This window comes from Seriola dumerili, unplaced genomic scaffold (assembly GCF_002260705.1).
Source record: "Seriola dumerili isolate Sdu_G_001 unplaced genomic scaffold, Sdu_1.0 BDQW01000449.1, whole genome shotgun sequence".
Lineage (NCBI taxonomy): Eukaryota > Metazoa > Chordata > Actinopteri > Carangiformes > Carangidae > Seriola > Seriola dumerili.
Window position 1 is genome coordinate 2,350,471 of NW_019174704.1, and position 24,174 is coordinate 2,374,644.

Sequence of the window (24,174 nt, forward strand, 5' to 3'; positions counted from 1 at the left end):
TTTCAGCCATTATTGATGAGAAGTTCTGAAAGAGCTCAGAAAAAAACAATCCCATGACAGTTGTGCAAACTTTGCTGATGAAGATCGTGTGATCTGATTGACAGCTCCAGGTCAGCCACTAAATAAACCTGGGGTTAGGTTAGATTGTTTTGTCTACTGCTGTAACATATTCAGTATTTAGCAAATGTTATTAAGTTCATGTTAAGGTGCTGCAACAATTATTAACCAAAATAACATACTAAATAACAATTCATGATGAATTTATTGTTCTAAGTGGTTCATCGAGTGAACATTTCATACAGTGGTTGGTTAGATTCACAGTCCTTATTTTCTGATCATTTATAGGATTGACAAAGTAACCAACAGATTAGTCAACAGATCATTTGCTGTGACCCTATTAAGAAACAGCAGCAGCAGCAAAGTTGGACTTTCAGATATGTAACTAGCTGTTGGTGGGGAAAGAAAGCAAAAAAGGACCTCCGATATGGCAGGGCTCCAGTCCGTAAATGATTAAATCATGTAAAAATGGAACATGCATCTTTGTTTTCAAGTGTTGTCCGTGCTGTGCGCTGTATGTTGTGCGGAGCCTATCGGCTCCATCATAGGGTGGTTGGAGCCTGGAGGCGAAGCGAGCCATAAGGGCTGCTGATGGTTAGCCGCTTGGCTCGGATGGACCAGTACTGAGAGAGTAAAGGCCCGGGAACAATTATGGCTTAGTAGGAGTAACGGAGCTGAGCCAGGCAGCTGCTGGTTGTTTTTTCTGAATATGCAGTGTGTGTGTGTGTGTGTGTGTGTGTGTGTGTGTGTGTGTGTGTGTGTGTGTGTGTGTGTGTGTGTGTGTGTGTGTGTGTGTGTGTGTGTGTGTGTGTGACTAAGTGTCCACATGTTTGTGTGTGTTCAGGGGGCGTCCAGAGGGAGCGGTGCTCTCATACGCAGCCACATATTTACATTACAAATCACGACTAAACAATTCAGCTGACCACAGATGCAAACATCAGACGTTTTTATAGACTGGAGGGATGGATAAGAATGATGGAGGGATGTGCAGAAGAATGCATGGATGAGGGCATGAAGACAAGCAGGGAGGGAGTTATGGATGGATGGGTAAGTGACTAGAATAAAGTAGTAGTCTCTAAAAGGACCATTCCAAGTATTTGTTGGAAAGTTTGGATGTGTCCACATTTGTAGTTTTTTGAGCAGTCCATCGCACTAAACACCAAGTCTGAAATTGTTCAGGGCTGTGACAAACGATAATTTCCATTATCAAATAATCTTCTGATTGTTCTTTTCAATTAGTCAATTAATTGTTATAAATGATCAGAAAATGGTGGAAGAAAATACTTGTTATGCTTGACCAATAGTCTAAAACCAAATATAGTCAATCCACTGTCATATAAGACTTAAGAAAACCAGCGAATATACTGTACACTTTCGTGAGGCTGAAACCACTGAAATTTGGGTATTTTTGCTTCAAAGATGACTTAAACTATTAATTGGTTATCAAGACTGTTGCTGATTCATTTTTTGACCATCATTGAATCGACTAATCCTTTCCGGCTGTGCAATTTTTTTTTCATCATTGTTGGACTTTAATGCAGTTTAAGTGTAGATTCTTGTGAAATCTCTGCTCTGCATTAGCCCAGAATGATAGTGTAACTTTGATGTTCACTTTGATGGATCGCATAAACAAGTTTCAAGAGCCTACTATTTTTATACTTTACTGAAATGAGTGGAAACCAATGGCTGTCAGAAAAATACATTCAAATATTGAAAACACCACAGCAAAGTTCCCAAAATAGTGATGTAGAGTAGATGTGAAAATGGGCTTAAGGGAAAGCTTAAATTATCCAGGTAAAAAAGTGTTGTTTGACAGTCATAGGTCCCTCATGCAGAAAAAAAGTCACATATAACGTCACGGTTATGGATAGATTGGGCAGTCTTTGTGGGAAACTTTGCTAAAGAGACATCATATGTACCACTAAAGTTCTGCGCACTTAACCTTGTGACTGTTGCTGCTTTTGTTCCCACCACGGCTGCGGAGGACGCCTTACAAAAACGTTACCAGGTCCCGAGACGGAAAATTGCAGGAGTGTCTGACACAGAAAATTGTCTACGGTCATGTTCCCACATGACGCCCACAGGAAAAGCTGTCTGAGGATTTTACACTTTAAGGTGCATAGAGTGAACTCTTATATGAGGAGTACAAGAAGAAGAAAAGAGTGAAGGAGTGAGTGGATGACAAAAGCTGATTTAAAAGCAGAGGTTCCTTAGTAGAGCCAGCCACTTTATTTTGGGGTGATAATTACACACTGTGGGCAAGTCACCATGTTATTAGTACAGATGATCGATAGCAGAATATCAACCCCCTCTGTTAGCCAACCGAGCAGCTTGGCAGGCGCTCTGTAAACCACAGGCCTGCCATGCTCTCTAGGGGACCCCTCATCCACACACACATGCAGACAAAAACACACTCAAACACAAGAAGAGACGCGCACACTGAATTTTCCTCCAGATCATGGATGCATACATTCTTAAATAGATGAAAGGAAACAAATGGGTACACATACACTCGCATATAACATGAGTGTACAGTACAAACACATAAATACACGGACATGTATGCACACATACGCACAGTATGGCAGAGAGAACACTGTGCCCCAGAGATGGCGAGTGGTGACAGGCGGTCTCTCTGATGCTGCTGCACAGTGAGGCCCCCTGGGCCTGTGCATGCAGCTCTGTGGTGGAACACACCAGCGCTGGCTCTCGCAAAGGTTTTGGACAAGCTCCACATGTGGTCAGCTGGATGGTAGCGCCCTCGCTTCGCTCTCCCAAAGTACACAGATGACTCCAGTGGAGTTGTGCCATGTCGAAATCCTCAACACAGTTTATTGCCCCAAAATGAGAGCGAAATCTTCTCTCTTTCTTCTTTCTGTTTACGCTAGATTCAAACAGACAAATACAATAAAATGTAATTTTATTATTCCTGCACTTTTAAAAAAGAACATTTGGCCTCTAATGAACACAACGCATAAGACCCAGTACTTTACTGAGGATAGCATGACGCTAATCATAGTGCTGAGACACCGTCTGCACATCTAGAAGTAATGCCTGCATTCATCACAGAAGTCCACTGATAACTTAATTCTAATAATCTTAAATAGCATCATTAACAGTCCTGGAGCAGTCCTGTAGTGTTCTCAGTCCATGAAAATGTGCAGACAATTGTTTAGTTTTGATTTGGTTTTGGGGATTTTACACTTGTGTAACATTGGTATCAGATTGTAACATTTAACATTTGGGAATTTCTCAGATACTGTATAATACCATGATATTTGCATAAAGGGTAAGGATGATGAAAAATATACAGTAAAAGCATTTTTAATGGCATTTGAAATGAACCAACCTTTTAGCCTGCAGTGACATAGTTAGAATAATGTCAAATCCTGACCTTAGATTATATTAGATTAACTGTGCCTAATGGAGGAATGTGACCTCGTATGTTGACTTTTGCTTTGTCATAGTGGCAGATACATTAAATATGACTGTTCAAAAAATTTCCAAAGTCAGTCAATCATCTCTCGACCTGTCCAGAGACCTCAGACCACCCCAGGTTAAAACAGGCTGTCCTGAAGCACAAAACAGAATCTGCACTGTTAAACCTGGCGGGGAGTGCATCTCTCCTCTCCAGCACTTCTTTGAGTTCCTGGAGATAAAAGCAGCTGGCGCAACATCAAATCGATAGGCCCATCAATGGGAACATCTCCCGAAGATTAAAGAGAAACTCGCTCAGAGACAGAGAAGGAAGCTCGGGTGCTCATATAGTACAAGACCTGGCCAGTGGGAAGGGATTTAATTGATGGGTAGAAGGGAGATGGATGAAAAGGTGAGGGCTGACGTTGCTGTAATGGGGTGGTGTGTGCTTGTTTGTGGTGCTTCCTTTTGTAATCAGTTAACTCTTCTTTTTATCCATTAATAAGAGTTCATTCGTCTAAATATTTATCAGTTTTAACATCACAATTATTTATCCATGCGTTCATTACTACATCTCCCTGTACATCTGTGCATCACTGTTTGTATCCTCTCCCCTGTCTTCCTAAATCTCAGCCTCTGCAGCTTTCTTTTGTAGTGTTTGGCTTTCTCTCCCTCCACATCCAGTGGCCTCTCTGCTTTCATTATCCTATTTTATCTGCTTTTCAAATTCTGTGTTTGATCTGTTAAAAGGCATCAAGCACAGATCTGCTCAGCAACATTACCACCCTCCAATGATAAGGACACGCATAAGGACACGTGAGTCTGTGAATACTTAGCACAGACTTTTTGCATATATTGTGTATATATTGTGGAGAAGACTCATCTTCACACCTAACTACAACTGAGCTATCTAACACAACATATTGCAACTGCTCACAAATAAAGCAGTGTACGACGTGAACAAAAACTAGAACTTGACCTCAATATTTCTTAAGGTCATAGAGCTGTGATGATTTTTCTTAATCGTAGCAGGCATTCTTCACTATCTTCTTACATTTTATAGCATTTAATTGATCCATTGAGAAAATTATCTGCCATTTTGTCCACAGTGAAATGAATTATTAGTTTCAGTCCCTCACGTAATGTTCACATCAAGCATCTAAATGGGGAAAAAATGTGATCTCTGTGACTTTGGCTGTGGTGTGATTGTTGGTGCCAGACGGGCTGGTTTGAGTATTTCTGAAACTGCTGAGCTCCTGAGATTTTCACAGTCTTTAAAGTTTACTCAGAATGGTCCAAAAACATCAAAAGATCCATACCTATATATATATATATATATATTGTAATGAAATTACTCTTCTACTCTTGAAACTGTCAAGGTAAGATAGTTTGTGAGTGCTGCCCTTAGTATATTAGATAGATGTAATTAGATTGTCATTGTTATAACCACAAGTTCTTCTTTTTTTTTTTTTCGCTTCTTAAGTTAGCAAACTGAAAAGAGGATGACTATTGGTCTGTACCAATAAGTTTATTCCTGCCTTTAGGAAACAATCTGCTCACCACCCTCAGCTCTGACATTGATTAGTTGTCCTTGGTTCCTCCCTCCTCCTACCAGAACACACCAGAACCTTCTGTCCAAAAGCAAAAAGCAATAAAACGCTGTGTGAATCCCTTCAGCACGACTTGTCACAACCACCAGCATACATTGCACCCTCTCCCCTCCCCTCCCCTCCCCCCCTCCCTCATAAAAAACCTCATCTAAATGAGAGCAGCATGTTAGGGGGGGGGATATAGTTAGGGAATGTACAAGGCATTCAAAAATATTCTGTCATAGCGAGGAGACCACAGGACGGGGCCTGCGCTGAGCTGGTCTGTGTGGTTGTGGGCCGGAGTATGTGCGCGCTCTATCTGAAGCCACATCAGAGTCCTGAGCCCTGTGTAATGTGATCTGGATGGGCAGAGGAGGGTTCCCCCTTGGATTCAGAAGGACCGCCGCTGAGGTGCAGTGCAGGGAAGGGCGGTCAATGATGTAAGGCACTGCTTGGTAACAAACAATTATGGCTGTGGGCATTGTGACTTTTTAACGGACCATTTTCTCCCACCACGATGCCGATCGCGACGTGTGTGCGCCACTCTGTTTTTCTCCGTTTCTAATTCTTGATTCTGTTTTCTTTTTATCTTAATCTTTTCTTCTTTCTTGTTTGTTTTTATGAATGCGATTAGCTTTTTTTTCTCCCCTCCAATGAGCAAATGATGGATGTTGCTGTTCAGGTTCAACATTAGCCTCAAAACCTTCAAAATATTAGTACAGCACACTAAAACTTCACTTTGATGCGTGGCCTGAGTTTGATTCAAACTCCAAACCTTGACATTGTTCCTGACGTCCTCACAGAGCTCTCTTTGGATTCAGCTCATCTCCTTTTCTGCTGCTGTCCTTCCTCCTTCATCTGTCTCTGCATCCCTTTTTCTTCCTTTTCTTCTTTTTGTCTCCCACGCAGTCTCTCTCTTCTCCTCATTCTGTCTATTTCTGCCTCTTTTTTTTTAATTCATCCTCTCCTCCATCTTTCTCTGCACTCTCCATCCCATTTCATCTCTCTCTCTCTCTCTCTGTATCTCTCTCTCTCTCTATCCTCTTGCATTCCCTCTGCTTACTCAAAGTCTTGAGCAAACAAACAAGCAGCGGGGTGGCTCGCGTCTCCTATCTATAATTCAAGCCAGTCAAACTACAGCGAGGATGTTTGCCAAACACATGAAGTGCATCTCTCAGCATTGTACAGAGAGAGAGAGAGAGAGAGAGAGAGAGAGGGAGAAAGAGAGGAAAAAAGGGAATATGTTGCACCATCATGGCTTGGACTCAATTCACAGAGATTATCCCAGCATTGAACTGAGAGATTAAAATTATGTTTACGCCATTTCTGCTTTGTTTTGATTGAAAACACACCAGGGTGAGGCAGGGATGATAGAATAGGGAGGATATTATGTGATCAAATTTGAGAGCACAAGTCAAAGCCCCTGTGCTTTGAGGGTGAAATGCACAGACACCCTAAACTTTAAGATGTTTTCTCATAAAAAAAAAATGAAACCTCCTTCTTTACAAGTTGTATGAAATCACAATAAAATGTTCAAGCAGTCAAACAGCACATAGCTGCCATCTGTCAATGCTTTACAACCTGAGGAAACTAAATCAAAATTTTAAGAGCACACTTTTTATCAAAGGAGGGTTGTTTTTTGTTTTTTTTTTTTTACTTCAGGGCTTCTGTGTCTTGCTCAAGGACAATGATGCAGCTGTGTAACAGTAACTGACTGCAGGCATTATCCATCATACAGAAAAGCATCATATTCCCCCCATGAGACCAAGCCAAACCACTTGTGGTAACAACAACTTATAACGATAAATGAGAGTCGAGAGGAAAACCAAAGCTGTTTTTCCAGGTGTTTGGACGAAACTCCAGAGTGTAGTTTTCAAGTCCATCTGAGGTTCTCTGGCTAAAACCCTTCACTCCTGGTGAAAGGAGTCTTGTAACATTCAATTCAATATATTTATTTTAAGGCGTTCAAACACATGAAGCAATAAAGTGTGTGTCGTTTAAAATTCTTTGGGTTTTACTGTGAAATCGGTCTATTTTGGTGGCGTAAACGCAGCATAACATTTGTAGAGACAGCTTTGCGATCATGCTGTTTGGACAGGTCACCATGGTCACCGATGATCGTGTAGTGTGTCATGGTTTGTGTATTTAACTTCTTTCCTTTGGATCCAGTCACTTAGATTGTGTTTGATTTTTATGGTTTGAGGTTTGAGGCCTGATCCTCTGGGGAGACACGTGGGCATCTTATGGATATACTGATATTCTACTGATGCAAAACAGCCAGTGTGGCAGACAAAGGCTGCAACTCTTGATTATTTTTATTATTGATTGATCAGTTGATTGATATGAATGTGAATGACACTGAAATAATTTGTACGCCTCGAAGTAACAACATCAAATATCTTCTTAGTAGACTGTGGGTTGACAGAGCTGTTTTTAAAGTGTCAGTTCCCAAAAACACAAGCTGTATTTTGTCATTTACTCTTAGTACTGACAAATCAAACGCTTATCGCCCAAAACCAAAACTGCCTACAATGATTAAGGTGGAGGTGAAAAATTTTTTTTTTCATAATTTATGGGTGATCTGACTCTTTAATTACTGAAATCTGCACCCATGTGGCTTTTTTTCATTGTTTGTGTTCTGTCCGAACAAATGAAATGAGTGGAGCCATAGATCTCACATCAAGAGCTGGGACTTTTTGCGGCCTGTGGTTGAAGCAGCGTTTTGGTTGCCACGGTTACAGCATGCCTGCTCTGCTTCCTCACTGCTGCACGGCATGTAGAGAGGGGACCAGCCCAGCAGGTGGGCTTAGAGAGGAAAAGAGGTACAGTGGAAAGAGAGAGAGAGAGAGAGAGAGAGAGAGAGTAGGGGCTGCTGGGAGGTGGGGCACGCCGCACATCCAGAGGAATCGCTCCAGCCACTGGGGTAAAAGGAATTAATCAGAAAGAATAAATTAGAACATGAAAGGAGAGAGAGCGAGACAGAGCACCTCTCTGTCTACTCTCTCATCCATCCATCTTTCTGTCCATCACTCTATCCTTTCCTCTACTCATTTATTTCCACATTCATCCATCCATCTCTTCTTCTCTCCTGGTCTTCTAATTGTGTTGTTCTTCACTCCAGAGCTGAAATGATTAGTCGATCAACAGAAAATAATCAGCAACAATTTTGATAATCACTTAATCTTTCTGGTTTCAAATGTCACTATTTGCTTCTCATAATCTTCGAGGGCCATTTAAACAGTTTTCTTGTTACTTTCATTTTAGACTGCATAATTAATTGAGAGACTAATGGTCAGGAATGAAAATAATTGTCAGATGTAACCCTACTTTAGTAATTCTTTCCCTTCTTCCATCTCGTCACTACACCTCCTGTTTGTACAGACCCCTTCCTCTAGTCTATTTTAATTCAAGCTTATCTTATTGATAGGAAAAGTAATTATATTAATTATAAATATATTCATAAATCATTTGTACAAATGAAAGACTCAACTGATCACAGAGGCTGTTTCCTGTTCAGCAGAGACCTTGAATCATTAAAATCCTTCATTGATTTAACAAAAACATGAGTTGATGAGTTTTCTGTATAAAAATATTGTTTAGGGTTAAACTTTTATTTTCTGTCATAAAGAAATATTCTGTGGAGCTTGTTACAGACTTTTAAAGAAAGTCACAATTTTGCAAAAAATGAATGGAATAATAGATGACATACAATAACAAAACTGTTTTAAACAACTGAATTAAAACCACAAAAACTCTGGCCTTATAATAGTCTTTTCAGTCACTTAGAAGCTTGCAAGGGTCAAAGGTCGTCCCTTTGGGTCTTTAATAGTGTCTGCATGCACCAGCACTTCTGAGGGGACTGTGTTTTGTGTCAGCTCTCAGTGCGGACACTGGTCATCAGTGCAGATTAATAACCACTTCTCAGACGTGTTTGTTGCAACAACTGTAATCTTTGGTGAAAGATGGTCCTTTTAAATGCTCCTGAGTCGGACTGCTTGATCTCTCTGAGAGACGATGAAAGGAATGAGCTGATTGGGCAGCCGCCTTGGGGCTCTGGTTCTTCCCTGATCTCATCTGATGACTCGCCTCTTCCAGACTGTGTGTGCGCGTGTGTGTGTCTGTTGGTTTGTGTGTTTTCTGGCTGAATTTTGAGTTTGAGCTTTCTGCTTATTTTTAACAGTCAAACTGTTAGTTTAACTCAATTATTGGTAAAGCCCAACCATCATGGTACACCTGTGTTTCATGTCTAATTAATAAAGATACTGGATAATGAAGATAATGGTTAGTTATAGCTTGAGTATTTATTCATTCAAACGTTCAGTAGTAAAGAGCAGCCTCGGTCTGACACAAGTGAAGCAGGATAATCTAATGAAGATGCTTTTCACGGTCCTTTGATGTCACAATTGTTAATTACTGCCACCATGAGTGGAAGTGTTGAGTAAGGAATAGACAGTGGCTTTGTTGTAGTTACTTCACACAGCTGTATGACGCACAGAGTGAGACTTCAACATGTTTCATAAAGTTTACACATCAGTGGCACTTTTAAGTCCCCTTGAAAATGGCATGAAAGTTAAGTGACCCTATGACCTGCTAGAGGGACTTTAAAGATTTTTATATGCATGTACAAATTAAACACTTCTATTTTTGTGTTTTTAAAAAGTGATGCAACATGTGGAAAGAATCAAGAATTTGAGAGAACAGTTACAGTACTTGTAGTTTGTGTCTGTGTTTAAGTTGGTTTGGTTTTTGGTTTGTTTTTACAGATTTTCTGTTTAAATAGTGATGTAAATTCTAAACTTAAATGCAAATTTGTGCAAAAACCATCTCACTTTTCAAAAAGCAGATTGCCTTTCGTATTTCTTATTGCACCATAGACCTTATCTGTGTGTGCAAATGAAAAAAAAAAAAGCTGTATTCCTATTTGAATTCGGGATGTTAAGGCCATTCATCACACTCTGCCCCCCAGGTATTTCTTTTGCATGGTCTTCAATGCTCCCATAACACACAAACACCCAGGGATGAGATTATTTTGATAGAAACATCAAAGCAGCAGACCAGACAGAAAGCACCGTGCACATGAGGTGAACGTGTGGCCCAGAGGGCAGAAAGCATGTAAGCTGATTGAGCTGTCTGCTTCCCCAAAACTTGACTCAACAACAGTTGGCCCTTCATGTAGAGTCAGCCATGTACAACCACCTTGTCAACGCCCTGATGGCCACAAGCACAACACACAAAACACAGAGCACATTAGACCTATACACTGCTACAGCTACACATACTGTGTAGGAGAAGGGTAAAATGCATGTGAGAAGAACACTGCGTATGTGCTATTTAAAATTGTATGCATTGACAGATGTATTTTAACTAAGGTGCTTGAAAGTAGCTTTTTATTTGAAGCTTTTCATGCTCATAAAAATATATTAACATTTATCATAATGTCTTATTGTTTTGTCCTTCCAACAGTCCAAAACCCAAAGATATTCGATATAAAATTATAAAGAATACAGAAGAGCTGGAACAAGCTAATATTTCTCATTTTGAAATTATTAATCGACAGCTTGATACTTGACTTAGAAAATTTCCACATTTCAACATTTGGTTTTTACCTGTTTGTTTAATGTTTAGATAAATGGGTTGACTGTGGGATCAGATCAAAGATTAGCTCTCATCACTTCATCCCCCAAATAAACAAGTTGAGTTAACTGTGTATAACTCTATCTAGAAAAAAAATACAAAAAAACAGGGGCTTTAACTTTGACCCGTGTGCTTCTTTTATGTGGTAATATGGCTGCCATATTTGTGTAATAAATAGATAGTGGCTCACAGGAAACCCGTCACTGCATGGGGTTTTTTTTTATGTGTGGCGGCATTTCCCATTTGGGCACATGGTCTGGTATTTAGGCTGAGCTGGTGAGTGAAAGCTCGGCAGCCATAGAGGAAAGGTTTCACTATGAGTGAGCGATAGACATACTCAGCAGGGGACGGGACCACATAACCTGCGGATGGGGATTGCAATCACATTGGGGATCTTTGAGAATTAAAAAAAAAAAAAAAAAAAAACGAAAGCTCTGAGGCCTGGTGTTTCCTTCCCTCATACAGTACAGTAGGTAGGAGGAGATTCAGCAAAAGGTCACTTTTATTTATTTTTTCTTTCCTTCATGATGATTGGATAAAACTTTCATCCCCAGACCGCAGCCACCAGATAAATCAGGTCAGATAAACATAGTTGTGGAAGTTTGACATTTCACACGGAAAACAATCCCTGCTGGCTTGTCTGAGAATAAATGCAAACACAGATGCCTTTTCTGCCATGGCGAGCCCTTGGTGCCTTTTTGACAATGCTGTTATCAAACCGCCAGATTTTTTTGGCTTCTGCTAGCCAGCTCCCACAAGGCAGACAAATATGGATGTGGCCTGAAGTGGTTGTAGTATCTATTGTTTGAATGAACGAAACCCTGGAGGAAGTGTGTCTCAAAGAGGATTTATGTCGTCTGTGGTCGCCCCATTTCCTCTCAACTCCCTGTGTCAATATTTTTGTTGCAGTTGATTGCCCAAATGTCACAAACAAGTTGTTAATTGTGGATCGTCTGATAGAAATAAACAAGTACACCATTAATTAGCTCTCTTTAGGACCAATCATTAGAGGTCATTTGTGCAGACTGAAACCGTCACCGCAGTCTAGAAGAGAAAGTTGCCGGCTCGTCTGTCTCCGTCCACTCATTAAGAGAGTGATAACTCATTTCTCAACGGTTGGATTTGATTTTGCACCCAGTCACATCCATGGCCCTGGAGCCAGCTGCAGCAGAGTGGAGTGTCGTCTCTCATAAAGAGCTCAGAGGCTTTCTCACCACATTGAGCCGGAGCTGTGATGTCAGATTAGGTGTGAAAAGTGAATCTCTTTGCACTCTTTCCTGTCTCTTTTTTCTCTTCCTCTCAAGTTTGGTCAACACTACCGCATCTGTTGCAACTACTACTACTACTACTACTACTACCACCATCATTTTTACTTTTTCTGCTGCTGCTACAACTAATACATATGCATGGATGAACAAGCTGTGCAGGAGAGATGGGAAACCAAAGGCTTAAAGAAATTATACTAATGCAACAAGTCCTCCTTGGTCGTTTCTCCCCAAGTAAAAGTTAGAATAATAAAGGTGTGGTTAAGCTTATGGAGGGATAACAGTTTGGTTCAGTTTAGGCACGAAAAGAACTTGGTTAGGTTTGGGTTAAAAAAGTGTTCCTGAAGAGTAGGGAAGCTTCATCGTCATGGTTACAATAATAAATACAAAATTAAGGTTGTGGAACAGTCATGGGTAAAACAAGCAACAACTATTGATTTCAAACAGGAAATGAGCAGCGGTCTCCAATGCCAAAGTCCTGTGTTTTGTTGACCCATCCACCCGAACCTCCTCCTAACGCGGACTTTCGCTCTCTACGCTACATCACCTGACCTCCTCCTGCTCCCCTCATTACTACGGCCGTTAGAGGTCACACAACAATAAAATATAACTGTGGGTCGTGATGAGCTGCTGCACAGTCGACCTATGAGTTTGTTTTCTTTTTCACAGCACAGTCTCTATTAATTATGGACCAGAAAGGAAGGAAAAGTAATTACAGGTGAAAAATGAATAAATACAAAAAGTTTAAAGGTTGCACTCTCACTGCAAGTCTGCAAAACTACGAATAATAACAATAATAATAATAATAATACCTCCACTGCTAGGGTCATTTATAATTCTGATGCTATGTAAACATTATTACAAATAGCTGTAAAATAAAATGTGTAACTTGTTTGATTTTTATTTTGTAATATCAAGATCTATTAAGATTTAGTACCTCAAACTGCCAGGAAGAAAATTCTGGCAGGGAAATACTGAACCCACTTTTTACTAATGACCCAAATTCCTCCCCAGAATGAGTAGGTGACCTCTGTGTCCCCACTGCGGAAACAAATGGAAGTAGAGGGAGAAATGATTGTGTAAATAATGAGAATTTGGCGATCAGATTTATATGCATCACTCCTACCTGGATCCAAATCTATATGGATTTCCTTATCAAAGCTTAAAAGTACTCAACAAAGCACAAGCATTTACTTTTGCCGTTACATCCTTGGGGACGCTCCAAATACACCATCGCACCACCATACACAAAAAATGATAATGAGTGAAAACTGGACTCATCGTTCCCTGTGCGTATCACATTTCAGTATATTATGCATAGTACTACATACAGGCACAAAGCATTTCTCTGTTGGTTACAAGCAGTGGTTTCTGATTCATCATGGCCATGGCCCAGATGTTCCAGTGGTGTGTGGCAACAGTGGACGATGTTGTGTGTGCGTGTGTGTGTGTGCGTGTGTGTGTGTGCGTGTGTGTGTATTTGCATGCACACACGCCACTAGGCGTGTCTTTGCATACATGCACTCATGCGGGCCTATGAGCACTTGTGTCTGTGTGTGTGTGTGTGTGTGTGTGTGTGTCTGTGTGTGTCTGTGTGTTTGTAATTGGGGAGTGGGCGGGCTTGTTGGGGGTGGGGCGGTGGGGGTGTTTGGCCCTTTTTTTAAACATAGCCGCGTTGTTATGGTTGCCTGCGCTTTGATGTTGCCCAAACCTCCAACTAAGAGGCTCTCATTTTGGGCTCCTGACTCTGGAGAAGGCAATGATTTCCAGATTGGGAGACCTACTCACTAGTCTCAAGACTGACTGCTGTGGGGGGACGGGCTGTGGGGGGTCATGACGGTCAGGCCAGGTCAACCTGGTGGTGCTGGGGGCAATGCAGAGGGTGTAGATGTACAAAGAACAAGATGCTGACATAAAAAATAAAAAAAAAACTGGAAAAGTTAGTTACAATTAATCCAGATTAGTTGTTTATGAACATAATGTTTAGAAGATAGGGTTGTCTGTGAAACTTCTGCTGAAGTTTCAGATGATTGTGACACCAGAAACTATTGGGAGTCTGAGTTATTTTGTGTTAATTAGACTGAACATTAGAATAGCAGCAGCAGGGGAGAAATAAAAAAAATCAGTAGTCCAAGAAGATAACAGTGCTTAATGTACTGGAATAACACAGTAAAATAATTACTTATGAAATGTTGTTCATATTAATGGCATCATACACTTTAGACAAAATAGCAAGTATTTTATCTGTCAAGGGTTGCAGTTTCTTTGACCTGGGTAACATCCCTGGTCAAAGGAATTACTTAATTAAATAATTGCATTTCCTGTATCTTCTTATTTTCCACGTGTATACTGTATTTTTGTGGTCACAGGTTTCCTGGCAAATAATCTAGATTTTCATCCTCAGAAATCAAATGACATACTGCATAGCCTTTTCCTCTCAGCAAAAGCAGAAACCTTTTCTTTTCACAATCTTATTTGTGTTTTCTTAGTCATACAGGACAGTTTCAGAATTGGTCAGTGTCAAGAAGTTCATGTATTTCACACAGCTGTGCCTTTTCTCTTCATTAACCTCCTTTCTGGGAGTCGATAAAGTCAGATCAGGTTGATACTAATGCCGATCTAATCTAATATCAGGTTGATCTAGGCCAGGAGTTTCCATGGGATCAGATGCTCTAAGATTCTCAGGTCTTTTTAGTGAGGAGTTGCCACTTCATATCCCCCTCTTACTCACATGTTTTCTTTCTCTTTTTACATCTTTGTTTCACTCACTCTTTCTTTTTGCAGCTTTTCTCTGTGCATGCAGGTGTGGGGAATTTTACCGCGCTTTTAGACTCAGAGGTTTTTTTCCCTCCTATTCACCCACAAACCCAACACTTGTGTATACGTTGTATACATAGAAATGTGTATACATAGGAAGCGTTATTGCATTTAGAGCAATGTATTTGTGTTTTTTAAAGGACACCAAACAGGGGTAAAAACTACTTCGAACTACCTTGACATTTAACTTGCACCACTATGACAACGTAAAAAGAAAATGCCTACATTGTGTTAAATAACCATTGATGAAATGGATTTTCTCCACTGAATAGTTCTGCCCTAATTGAGTGATGGCACTCCAGACTGCATCGATTGTCTGGCTTTGGACGCTGCTACAGCTTCCTGATTTATAGAAAAATCCACATTGTGGGTCCAATTTGTTCTTTCACACTTACATAATGCATAAAAATGTCAGATATTAGGTCAGATATTCGACAAGCGCTGAAGTGAGAATACACATTTAGTTATTTCTCTTGTCTCGCAAGCTGCTTAATAGGAACCACAGTGGTAACTAACTGGAGGATTAGTTGGTAAATTTCTAACGAACACTTTTTGGTATGCGTTTTAGATTTACTGTGTGGTGGATCTTTCTGCCTGGTCTGCACGGTCAAAGTCAGTAGTTCAAAATGGCTGCAGAAAAACTGAACAGACTGAAACTCATTGTGAAGAAAGACACTTCATTTCAGAAGTTTTTTTTTCTTTTCTTTTCTTTTTTTTCTTTTTCTGCCTTTAGTATTTTATTTCACTTCAATTTTAGAAAAGAAGATTCATAAGCTGGAAACCTTTCAGAACAACAAATTCTTGAAATATCCAAATTGTAAAGAGATTCCTCAGTATCATTGACTTTCATACTCCCTTTGTCAGTGAGTCATTGCTCAGTCATTGTAGGAAGTAGAAATGGCACTGAGAACATGATGTTAAGAATGTGAATAAATTAGAACAACTCAAAACAAGAGATAATTTATTCCTCCAAACTGTTAAAATTGGAAGCTAAAGTCTCAGATTGGCTCATATATTTACATGTTTTCCAAGTTGCACCACAGCCAAAGCTAATTTTTCCACAAAAGGAGCTATCACTTTCTTATTTCACAACCGGCACATTTGTTGTAGTAGTTAATTCACATATCCGGTTTGATTCACAAACTAAAACGCAATTTTACAAATTGTTGTTTTCATTTGTCTTTGAAGGACGTTTTATTAAGTGCGGTCTCGATTCATTTGATGACTAAACATGACGCCGTCATGCTCAGATCTCTTTGTGAAAAAGCTCTTTCCTGCAAAGCAGTTTGATTGCAGCCACTTGAAAGGATTGCAAAGAGCCAAGGTGAATGCACCATTAATTCCCAGCGACTGTCTGTATTTTTGTTTTATTTATTTTTTTAATTTCTGCCACACTAGGGCAAGGACAACTGTGAAAGAAAGAGACTGAATGAGTGTTTTTAATGTGCCATCTCCGTGAAATGTGAGATTAAAGACGTTAGACTCAAAAGCAAGAGGGGAGGGGGTGGACAAAAGAGAGGACGCTTTAATTTCCGCTTCAAATATGAAAAGAGACGGATCTACTTAGTGTGTCATCTGAAAACTAAAGAATACATTAGAGGTGTTTTATCAGCATAAGGTCCTCTAAATGAAGGTGAGTGTGTGTGCACTCATAAGCATGCAACTGCGTTTCTTTGCACACATGTGTATGTGAAATGCATACATACGTGTGTGTGTGTGTGTGTGTGTGTGTGTGTGTGTGTGTGTGTGTGTATGTATGTGTGTGTGTGTGTGTGCGTGTGTGTGTGTCAGGGTCAAGGTGGAGGGCATCATTACAAACAAGTGATGTCTGGGATCCCATTAACTCTTTTATTCAACAGCAGATTTCTGTTCAAATAGAGTGGAGATAAAAGGCAGCAACAATATACTGATAAATCAAAGGCCTTTCAAGTGAAATGAGACTACAGAGAGTCTGAGGGCTACGTTTACGACTGCCTGATGCTCTTAAAAAGGTGTTGATATCTAATTGGAATTTTTAAAGTAATCGCATCTTTGAAGTAATTATATCTTTGATGTAATCAACAAACAGGAGATTTATTATTCATTGCTGCTGCAGTTGGCATTTGACAGTGGACTTCTTCATGCGTATGTGTATGCTTACATGACTAATGTATGTATAGTGATATACAATATACTGTGACTCTCTTAATGTAGCCGGTGTATAAAAGGATCAAAAAACAACCAATGAGCAACAATTTCATTTTCAATTCAATCTTTATTTAAAAGACATTGTAGAACTTTATTTAAAGGTACCCTGTGGAGTTTTCTTGTAAACAAACAAAGTTACACTTATGTTCAGTTCTTTCACTTTAAAACACATTGTGTGTGTCCTAAAGGTCTGACAAACATAATGGCATTTCTGTCCTCATAAATATTATTGCAAAGCTTTTTTTTTTCTTTTTTTAAAATACTTTAAATTGTGCATTGTTTACATTAATACTTTTTCACTGCTTTGTTGGTGCATTGTTTTGTATGTGCATTACCGCCAGCAACTGTTGATCAGCAGAATAGTGTGAAACCGGTGGCCTTGATGTTTATCAAGTCACAGCAATATTTCATGACGTGCCAAAATCACTCAAGAGTGGCACCAAGGTCAACACAGCAGGATGATACGCTAGTCGACAGCAGAATTTATACAGCGAGATGCTGTGCTAGAGTTGACTTTTGCAAAAAGTTACTTTCAGCATCTTCCTCCTTTTTTCATTTTGAAGAGGGAATTTAGAAACATTATTAGATAGGCCTCTGTCTTATTTTCCAGCATCAATGCATGGACGTAGATGTGGGTCTCTACAGTGCTTCCGGTATGGGTTGCACATGCATCAAATGGCGCAAATACCACATAACATGGCCGCCGTGTGTATGTGTGTGTGTGTGTGTGTGTGTGTGGGTGTTCAAGGTGGCGTTTATCCTTGTCAAAGTAATATCTTTTAAAAAATCCAGATTTTCAGTGCGACTCAACAGTGAATACAGATGTGGCAGAAGCAGGATTATCAGGGAATATAGAGAGAAAGGAATTTGTGGAATTTTCTCACCTGTGTTTATCTGACCAATCACTGCAGAGGGTGAGTGTGACCGCCTTATTGTACGTTTGAGAAACTTACACAAATAGGGTGACACAGATCCTCCGTCTGAACATCTCAAAAGACATTTTCACCCCGTTCAGACTGTGCTAACAACACTTCTGACATGTTGGGTCTTCGTGCTTCTTATTAAAAATAAATAAATCAAGGTTCAGTCGGTCACAGTTATAAACCCTGTATTTACTATTGATTTGTACTATGAAGTTATTCCCTCACGATTTATGTCATTCTGCAAGGGTGGGTAACTCTACTCCGGCAAATTAAAGGGTGTGTGAACACTTTTCCCTCATCTGTGTGTGCCACCTCGTGTGTGTGTGTGTCTGTGTGTGTTTGTGTGTGTGTGCACCTGAACATATGTGTAAGTCCTCTGGTTTCATTTGTATCAAAAACCGAGCTGTGTGTGTCCGATTCAAAGATGCTGTGTTATTCGATCTTTTGCAAGTGTGCGTGTGTCTCACTCGTGCATGTACACACTTGTCTGTTCCAGCTAAGGTTAATTATGTGTAAGTTTTGTGTGTGTGTGTGTGTGTGTGTGTGTGTGTGTGTGTGTGTGTGTGTGTGTGTGTGTGTGTGTGTGTGTGTGTGTGTGGTGGGGTGAGGAGGGGTTTTTTTTTTTTTTTTTTAAATACAGAGGGGTTGATAATTATGGGTTAAATGAGTGCTCTCAGTCAGCCTCCCTGAGTGTGTGTAAAAAAAGGAAGGCGCAGCGAAAGCCACTTCAAGGCCGGCTAATTACCCCGAGGAAGAGAGGAAACATAAATGGACGATTTTGCGGCTATAATGTTACAGCAAAACGGCTACATCAACCTCAGCACGTGAAATGGAGCCACAGCTACGTTTGAAGACTCCTAGCAGCCCTGCACAGATGTGTGTGTTTGTGTGTGTGTGTTTGCATCCATATGTACAGAATCTGTCGAGAAGCAGAGTAGGTGTGTATGCATGTGTCTGTACATGTAGTGTATAAAGAATGTGTTAACCAAGTGTGATTTGTGTGCAGTAGTTCACATTTGTGTATTCTGTATGTGTGTAGCGGTAACATCTGCTCTATTGTGTGTCTCATTGAATGCTGATGTTTTCCAGCTACATTTCTTTTATTCATTTATTTATAATAATGTGAAAACTGATAGTTGCCTTTGTTCTGTCATTACATAACACAGCCAATGGATCCGTTATATTCTCAGTTAGGGCTGAGCAGTATATCGACTTTTTAAGGTATATTAATATATTTTCAAACAAGATATAGGGTGAGACCACACAGTTTATATCAATACAGTTTGATGTTACATAACTCGTTTCTTCTGTAAAGCTGAGCTAGTGTTTGAATCTCTTCTCCTTCCCTCTCGCCATGAAACCCCTGCCCCCGCTGTCCCTCTGCATCTGCACTCAAACCTGGCCTCACTTCCCAGCAGGTCCACCTACAACAGCACCAGTCTACACTACCCGAGAAAACCTTTTATAAAAAGAAAAATAATGGTTAGATTTAGAGATGAGCCCACTTTGAAGAAAATACCAAGAAGTATGTTGGATATCGCCATTAAACCTAAAAATACCAAGATACGGTTTTTGGTCCATATCGCCCAGCCCTATATTTGGCGTATTCTTAAAACCACAAGGCTCAGAGTATCTGATTCTACTTCTCCGGGTTATTAGGAATGCAGACCCACCTCATCTAAACCTCACCACGTCCTCCACCCCGCTCCCACACTGCCTCCTTCCCTGCACCCACCTCCCACCCTTGGGCTCTCCGGTACAGAGGCAGTGCGTTTTGTTTTCATGTGTCTCAACATTAAAAGCGGTTTAGCAGTTTGATCTTAGCTCCACAGCTAGCCGTGTAGCATACACATGAGAATTGGTTTGCGTGCGTGTGAGCGTGCGAGCGAGCATGCGTGCTTGTTTGGCCAGTGAGAGACAGTTTAGGATGATGGATAGGAAAGGAGCTGTTGAAAATGTGTGTGTGTTAATGTGGAGTGGAGTGTGTAGAAGCTCTGCCTTTAAGTGATAAGGTATTCACTTTGTAACTCAGCAGGAGGCCCAGCAAGTAACACCAGATCTGCCCCTCTGTAGTGCTGATGTTACACACTACACACACACACACACACACACACACACACACACACACACTCATGCAAGTAGACCAACACACACATACACATGCGCGCACAAGCACACACACACACACACACACACACACACACACAGGTTTGTCCATCTCAGTGTATAAAAGAAAATAACTTATACTTAAATAACACTTTTATCAGACATATTCATATACATGAAATATTCATATACATGAAAATCACTCTCAAGCTTTCGAAGACTTAATACAGTGTGCAGACAAATGCACGCACGCACACACACACACAAACACAAACACACGCTCACTCACTCACTCACTCACTCACTCACTCGCTCACTCGCTCACTCACACACACACAAATATATCCTTTCATGCACATCTGCACTCACACTCGCACAGAAAGACACATATTTATACTTGCCTCCCACAGAAACAATTACAGTGCCCAGTCCAGACACACGCACGCACGCACGCGCACACGCGCGCGGCCTGTTCCAAACACATGCAGTGTAACTTAGTCCAAGGCTGCCTGGTTAGCTGCCTCCAACACTGCAAACCGCTGTGACATATCGTATGTCAGCCAGCATGCTGTGAGCATTAGCAATAACTAGATTTCACGTAAGTTATTGAAAGCCATTTGTAAACAGAAACATGAAAGCAAACAAGCCCGCACGCAGCCTCACTTGATCATCAAAGGCTTATCGATCAAATGGTCCTCCTCCTCCTCGTCCTCCTGCTCCCTTCTCAGCTGAAAACCAAAGGGAGCAAAGTACAGCACATCTGTTTGTTCCAAACCATGTTTAAAATGTCCAGCTTTCTATCTTTCTTTTGTGTGTGTGTGTGTGTGTGTGTGTGTGTGTGTGTGTGTGTGTGTGTGTGTGTGTGTGTATGTGTATTCATTCTATTGGATTTTTATATCAGTGAGCAAATGTTAATGTCCCCACAAGTGTAGACAAATTCATAACTCTTCTGAGAGACTGACCTTGGCATCTTCATGTGTTTGTGTAAAACTGCACCTCAGTGGTTTAATCAAGAGAAGAAAAGAGAGAGAATTGAGATTTTCTTCTGAATCAGTTCATGTTCGTATCTGGTTGAAAGCATCTTGTAACATCTTTAAGCAAATGAAAGAAAAGAAAACGTGCATTATTGTCAGGTTCATTTATCATCGTCACGTTTTCTTTTGCTGAATCTGTGATCCTTCACGATTCTGACAAAAAATAATTATACAAATTATTCTACCTTCTTAGATAGAATTTTCTTATATCATCTTACATTCTGAATATTCTCTTTTTTTATTCAGTTATTGTAATCAGTCCTGCATCCTGGAATATCATATTTTTTATAATTTTACGCATTATATCTGTGACTTAGAACATTTCTCGCAAACAGTTGAATTGCTGAGATATGGGAAATGGGTCCCTCTGAAAAGGTGCTTCCAGTTTTCAAACGTGACTCACCTTTTTGATCATAGTTGCTGCATTTGCAGGTTTACACAGCATGAGGTGGTGTTAAAAAAAAAAAAAAAAAGGTTCAGCGAAACCCACTGCTTGCGTTTACCTATATATAAGTGTTTTTTACCCTGTAACCTCCTATCTCAATAACTTAGTGTGAAAAAAAATATAGAACATTGTACAAAGTCATTCTCATCTCAGTTAATTTTGTGTTGTTTTGTTGTGTTAACAGTCCAACAAAGTGTCGGTGGTGCAGCAGTCTCATGGGATGCACCCGCTGACGTCCCTCCTGCCCTACAGCAACGAACACTTCAGCCCGAGTCCTCCACACCTGCCCACAGACATGAGCCAGAAGACAGGTGAGAACACACACACACACACAAGAGGTTAATGTACACAGTACAGGCCTGTACTGTAGGTTTAGACATGGAGACACTGGAGAACACACACACACACACACACACACACTCGCACACAAGACAGAGATTCATGTACTCATAGACACACACAGTCGTCTTTACTGATGTTGAATTCTTGTTGAAAAACTGAATTACACACATTTAAGAGGTCTCACACAGACACACACACACGTATATACACATGCACAAGTAAACACAGACATACCCCAGACAGCTGCTGCGTTGTTGCTGAAATCTGTCTACACACTCACTCTTCTGTTTGTGCTGTCGACGCATCGTTCATCACTTCTACACAGATGCAGCACACGCACACACACACGTACATGCACACACACACAAACTCATTGCCTCATTCACCAGACACACAGTAGAGATGCAAAATAACAAATGCAATATATTCATATTCTTGTTTTCTCTCTCTTTCTGTTTCTTATCCCCTCGCTCTCGCACACACACGCAGTATTTGTTGGTCTCTACTCCCTTCTCCTCCCCTCACACATGGACACACACACACACACACACACACACACACACACACACACACACACACAAACACAGACAGGCATGCACACAGTGTGTGAAGTGGCAGCATCGGCCCCGTCAGCCTGTGGCGGTCCCACGGCTGCTCTGAAGTGGCCTGCTCCTCTGAAGGGACCGCCAGCCGCACACACACACACACACACACACACACACACACACACACACGCACACACGCACAAAGATGGAAACAATTAGGGTGACAATTGCACAAGCCATCGCAGCAGCACACACAAGGTTCTCCTTAGCAAGCACTGTACGTACAAACACACACAGTCCTCTGTTTGGAAGTCACAAACAAACACACCCGACATTTAATCACTGTAGGATTGCTGGATTTAGCCCCTGCTGGAGGCGGGGCTAAAAGGGTGAGAGTGTCTGTCTGTCTCACACTTTGCTCGACTATTGGCCCCTTATTGTTGACTGCGTTGAATGTATTCATGATCCCCAGAGGATGATTCACTATGAATTTGGCGACCTCATCGTGTCACAAGCCAACATAATTGTCACTGTCAAATCAAAACTTAAAAATATAAGAGGATTGTCATGGAATTTTTTTTTTTTTTCTTATTGTTCTGCTCTTTCTTTCATGAACGGCTTTGGCTCATGGCCATTGTATGGCAGCTCCACAGCCACTGAAATGTGAATCGGTTAATGGATAAATATGAAACAAATTGGTTGGTACAAATGCTGTGTGAGTGCAGTTTATTTTCTGTTTTCTTGTACACCTGTGAAACTACTGACAAGCATTGTTTAGAACTGGGATCAGGAAATTGTTGTTGTTGTTGTGTGTCAGTGTAGTCTAGACCAGTAGGTTCACATTCATTAATGTACATGTGCTGTGGGCTACATACAGAAGAAGCAAACCAGGAAGAGTACATTTACACTCCTATGAAAATAAAACCCATTAAAGTAACCAAGGCCTGTCCTCTAGCAACTAATATCTAATGCTAGTAATCTAATGGTAAGGTTATAATATCCCGCCTCGGTCAATACTGTGACCCACATCGGGTCAGCACTCGTCAGTTGAGTTTGACACCGGTTCTACACTGTATGGTTTTGATGAACTGGCATTTCTTTCAGGTATAGAAATGAATGTCACTTAACCAAAAATGAGAGCGAGAGAGAGAGAGAGAGATGGAGAGAGAAGGAAAAAAAGGCAGAAAGGAGAGAGAAATTGAGGGCAAGAGAAGTGGAAATTGCACACGTGGGTAAGCGAGTGATTGAGTGTATGTGTCTGTTTGTGTATGTCTGAACTAACAGAGAAATGAAACTAAGTAAGTAACTTTTATTTGGTGATTAATTGATGTAATTCTGTGGTTTATTAGTGAAATGTATGAAGTGCCTGCCACTGCAGACTACAGTTTCTGATACAATAAGAGCCAAAGTCCCATGTGAGTAGATCCAGCACAGATTATTCACACTTTTCTTCGTATTGAAGGGGGTAAAAGAAACCGAAATCATTTGTTAGCTGTTTTACCACCCAACATTTTCATATGGAACTTTGCATCTTCAGGGACCAGTTGTGTGTTTATTGATTTACATATAATCATGCTCAGCAACACACATATTTCAGAGTGCTTATTAGATTTTGAATTAAAAGTTGCTTCTCAGAAAATAGATGAACACTTCACATATACAACATACATACATACAACTGAATACAAAAGGTGCTGACACCACAAAGAAGATGAGCTAAGACGGGCTAAATTAAAGTGTGGACAGCATATTGTAACTCTGTCGAGTGAGATAGGTCACAGTTGAATACAGCTTACACCTATGATACAATGGG

The 24,174-nt window shown here is 40.6% G+C and overlaps 1 protein-coding gene across 7 annotated transcripts in view; it reads left to right on the plus strand.

The window, feature by feature from the left end:
• The window catches only part of tcf7 (transcription factor 7), a 71,225-nt gene that overhangs the window by 22,872 nt on the left and 24,179 nt on the right, over positions 1–24,174 (plus strand). For all 7 annotated transcript variants that reach the window (XM_022762617.1, XM_022762618.1, XM_022762621.1 and 4 more), the window contains one exon: positions 21,659–21,785. In XM_022762617.1, coding sequence (XP_022618338.1) covers positions 21,659–21,785 — 127 coding nt within the window. The remainder of the gene's footprint in view (positions 1–21,658; positions 21,786–24,174) is intronic.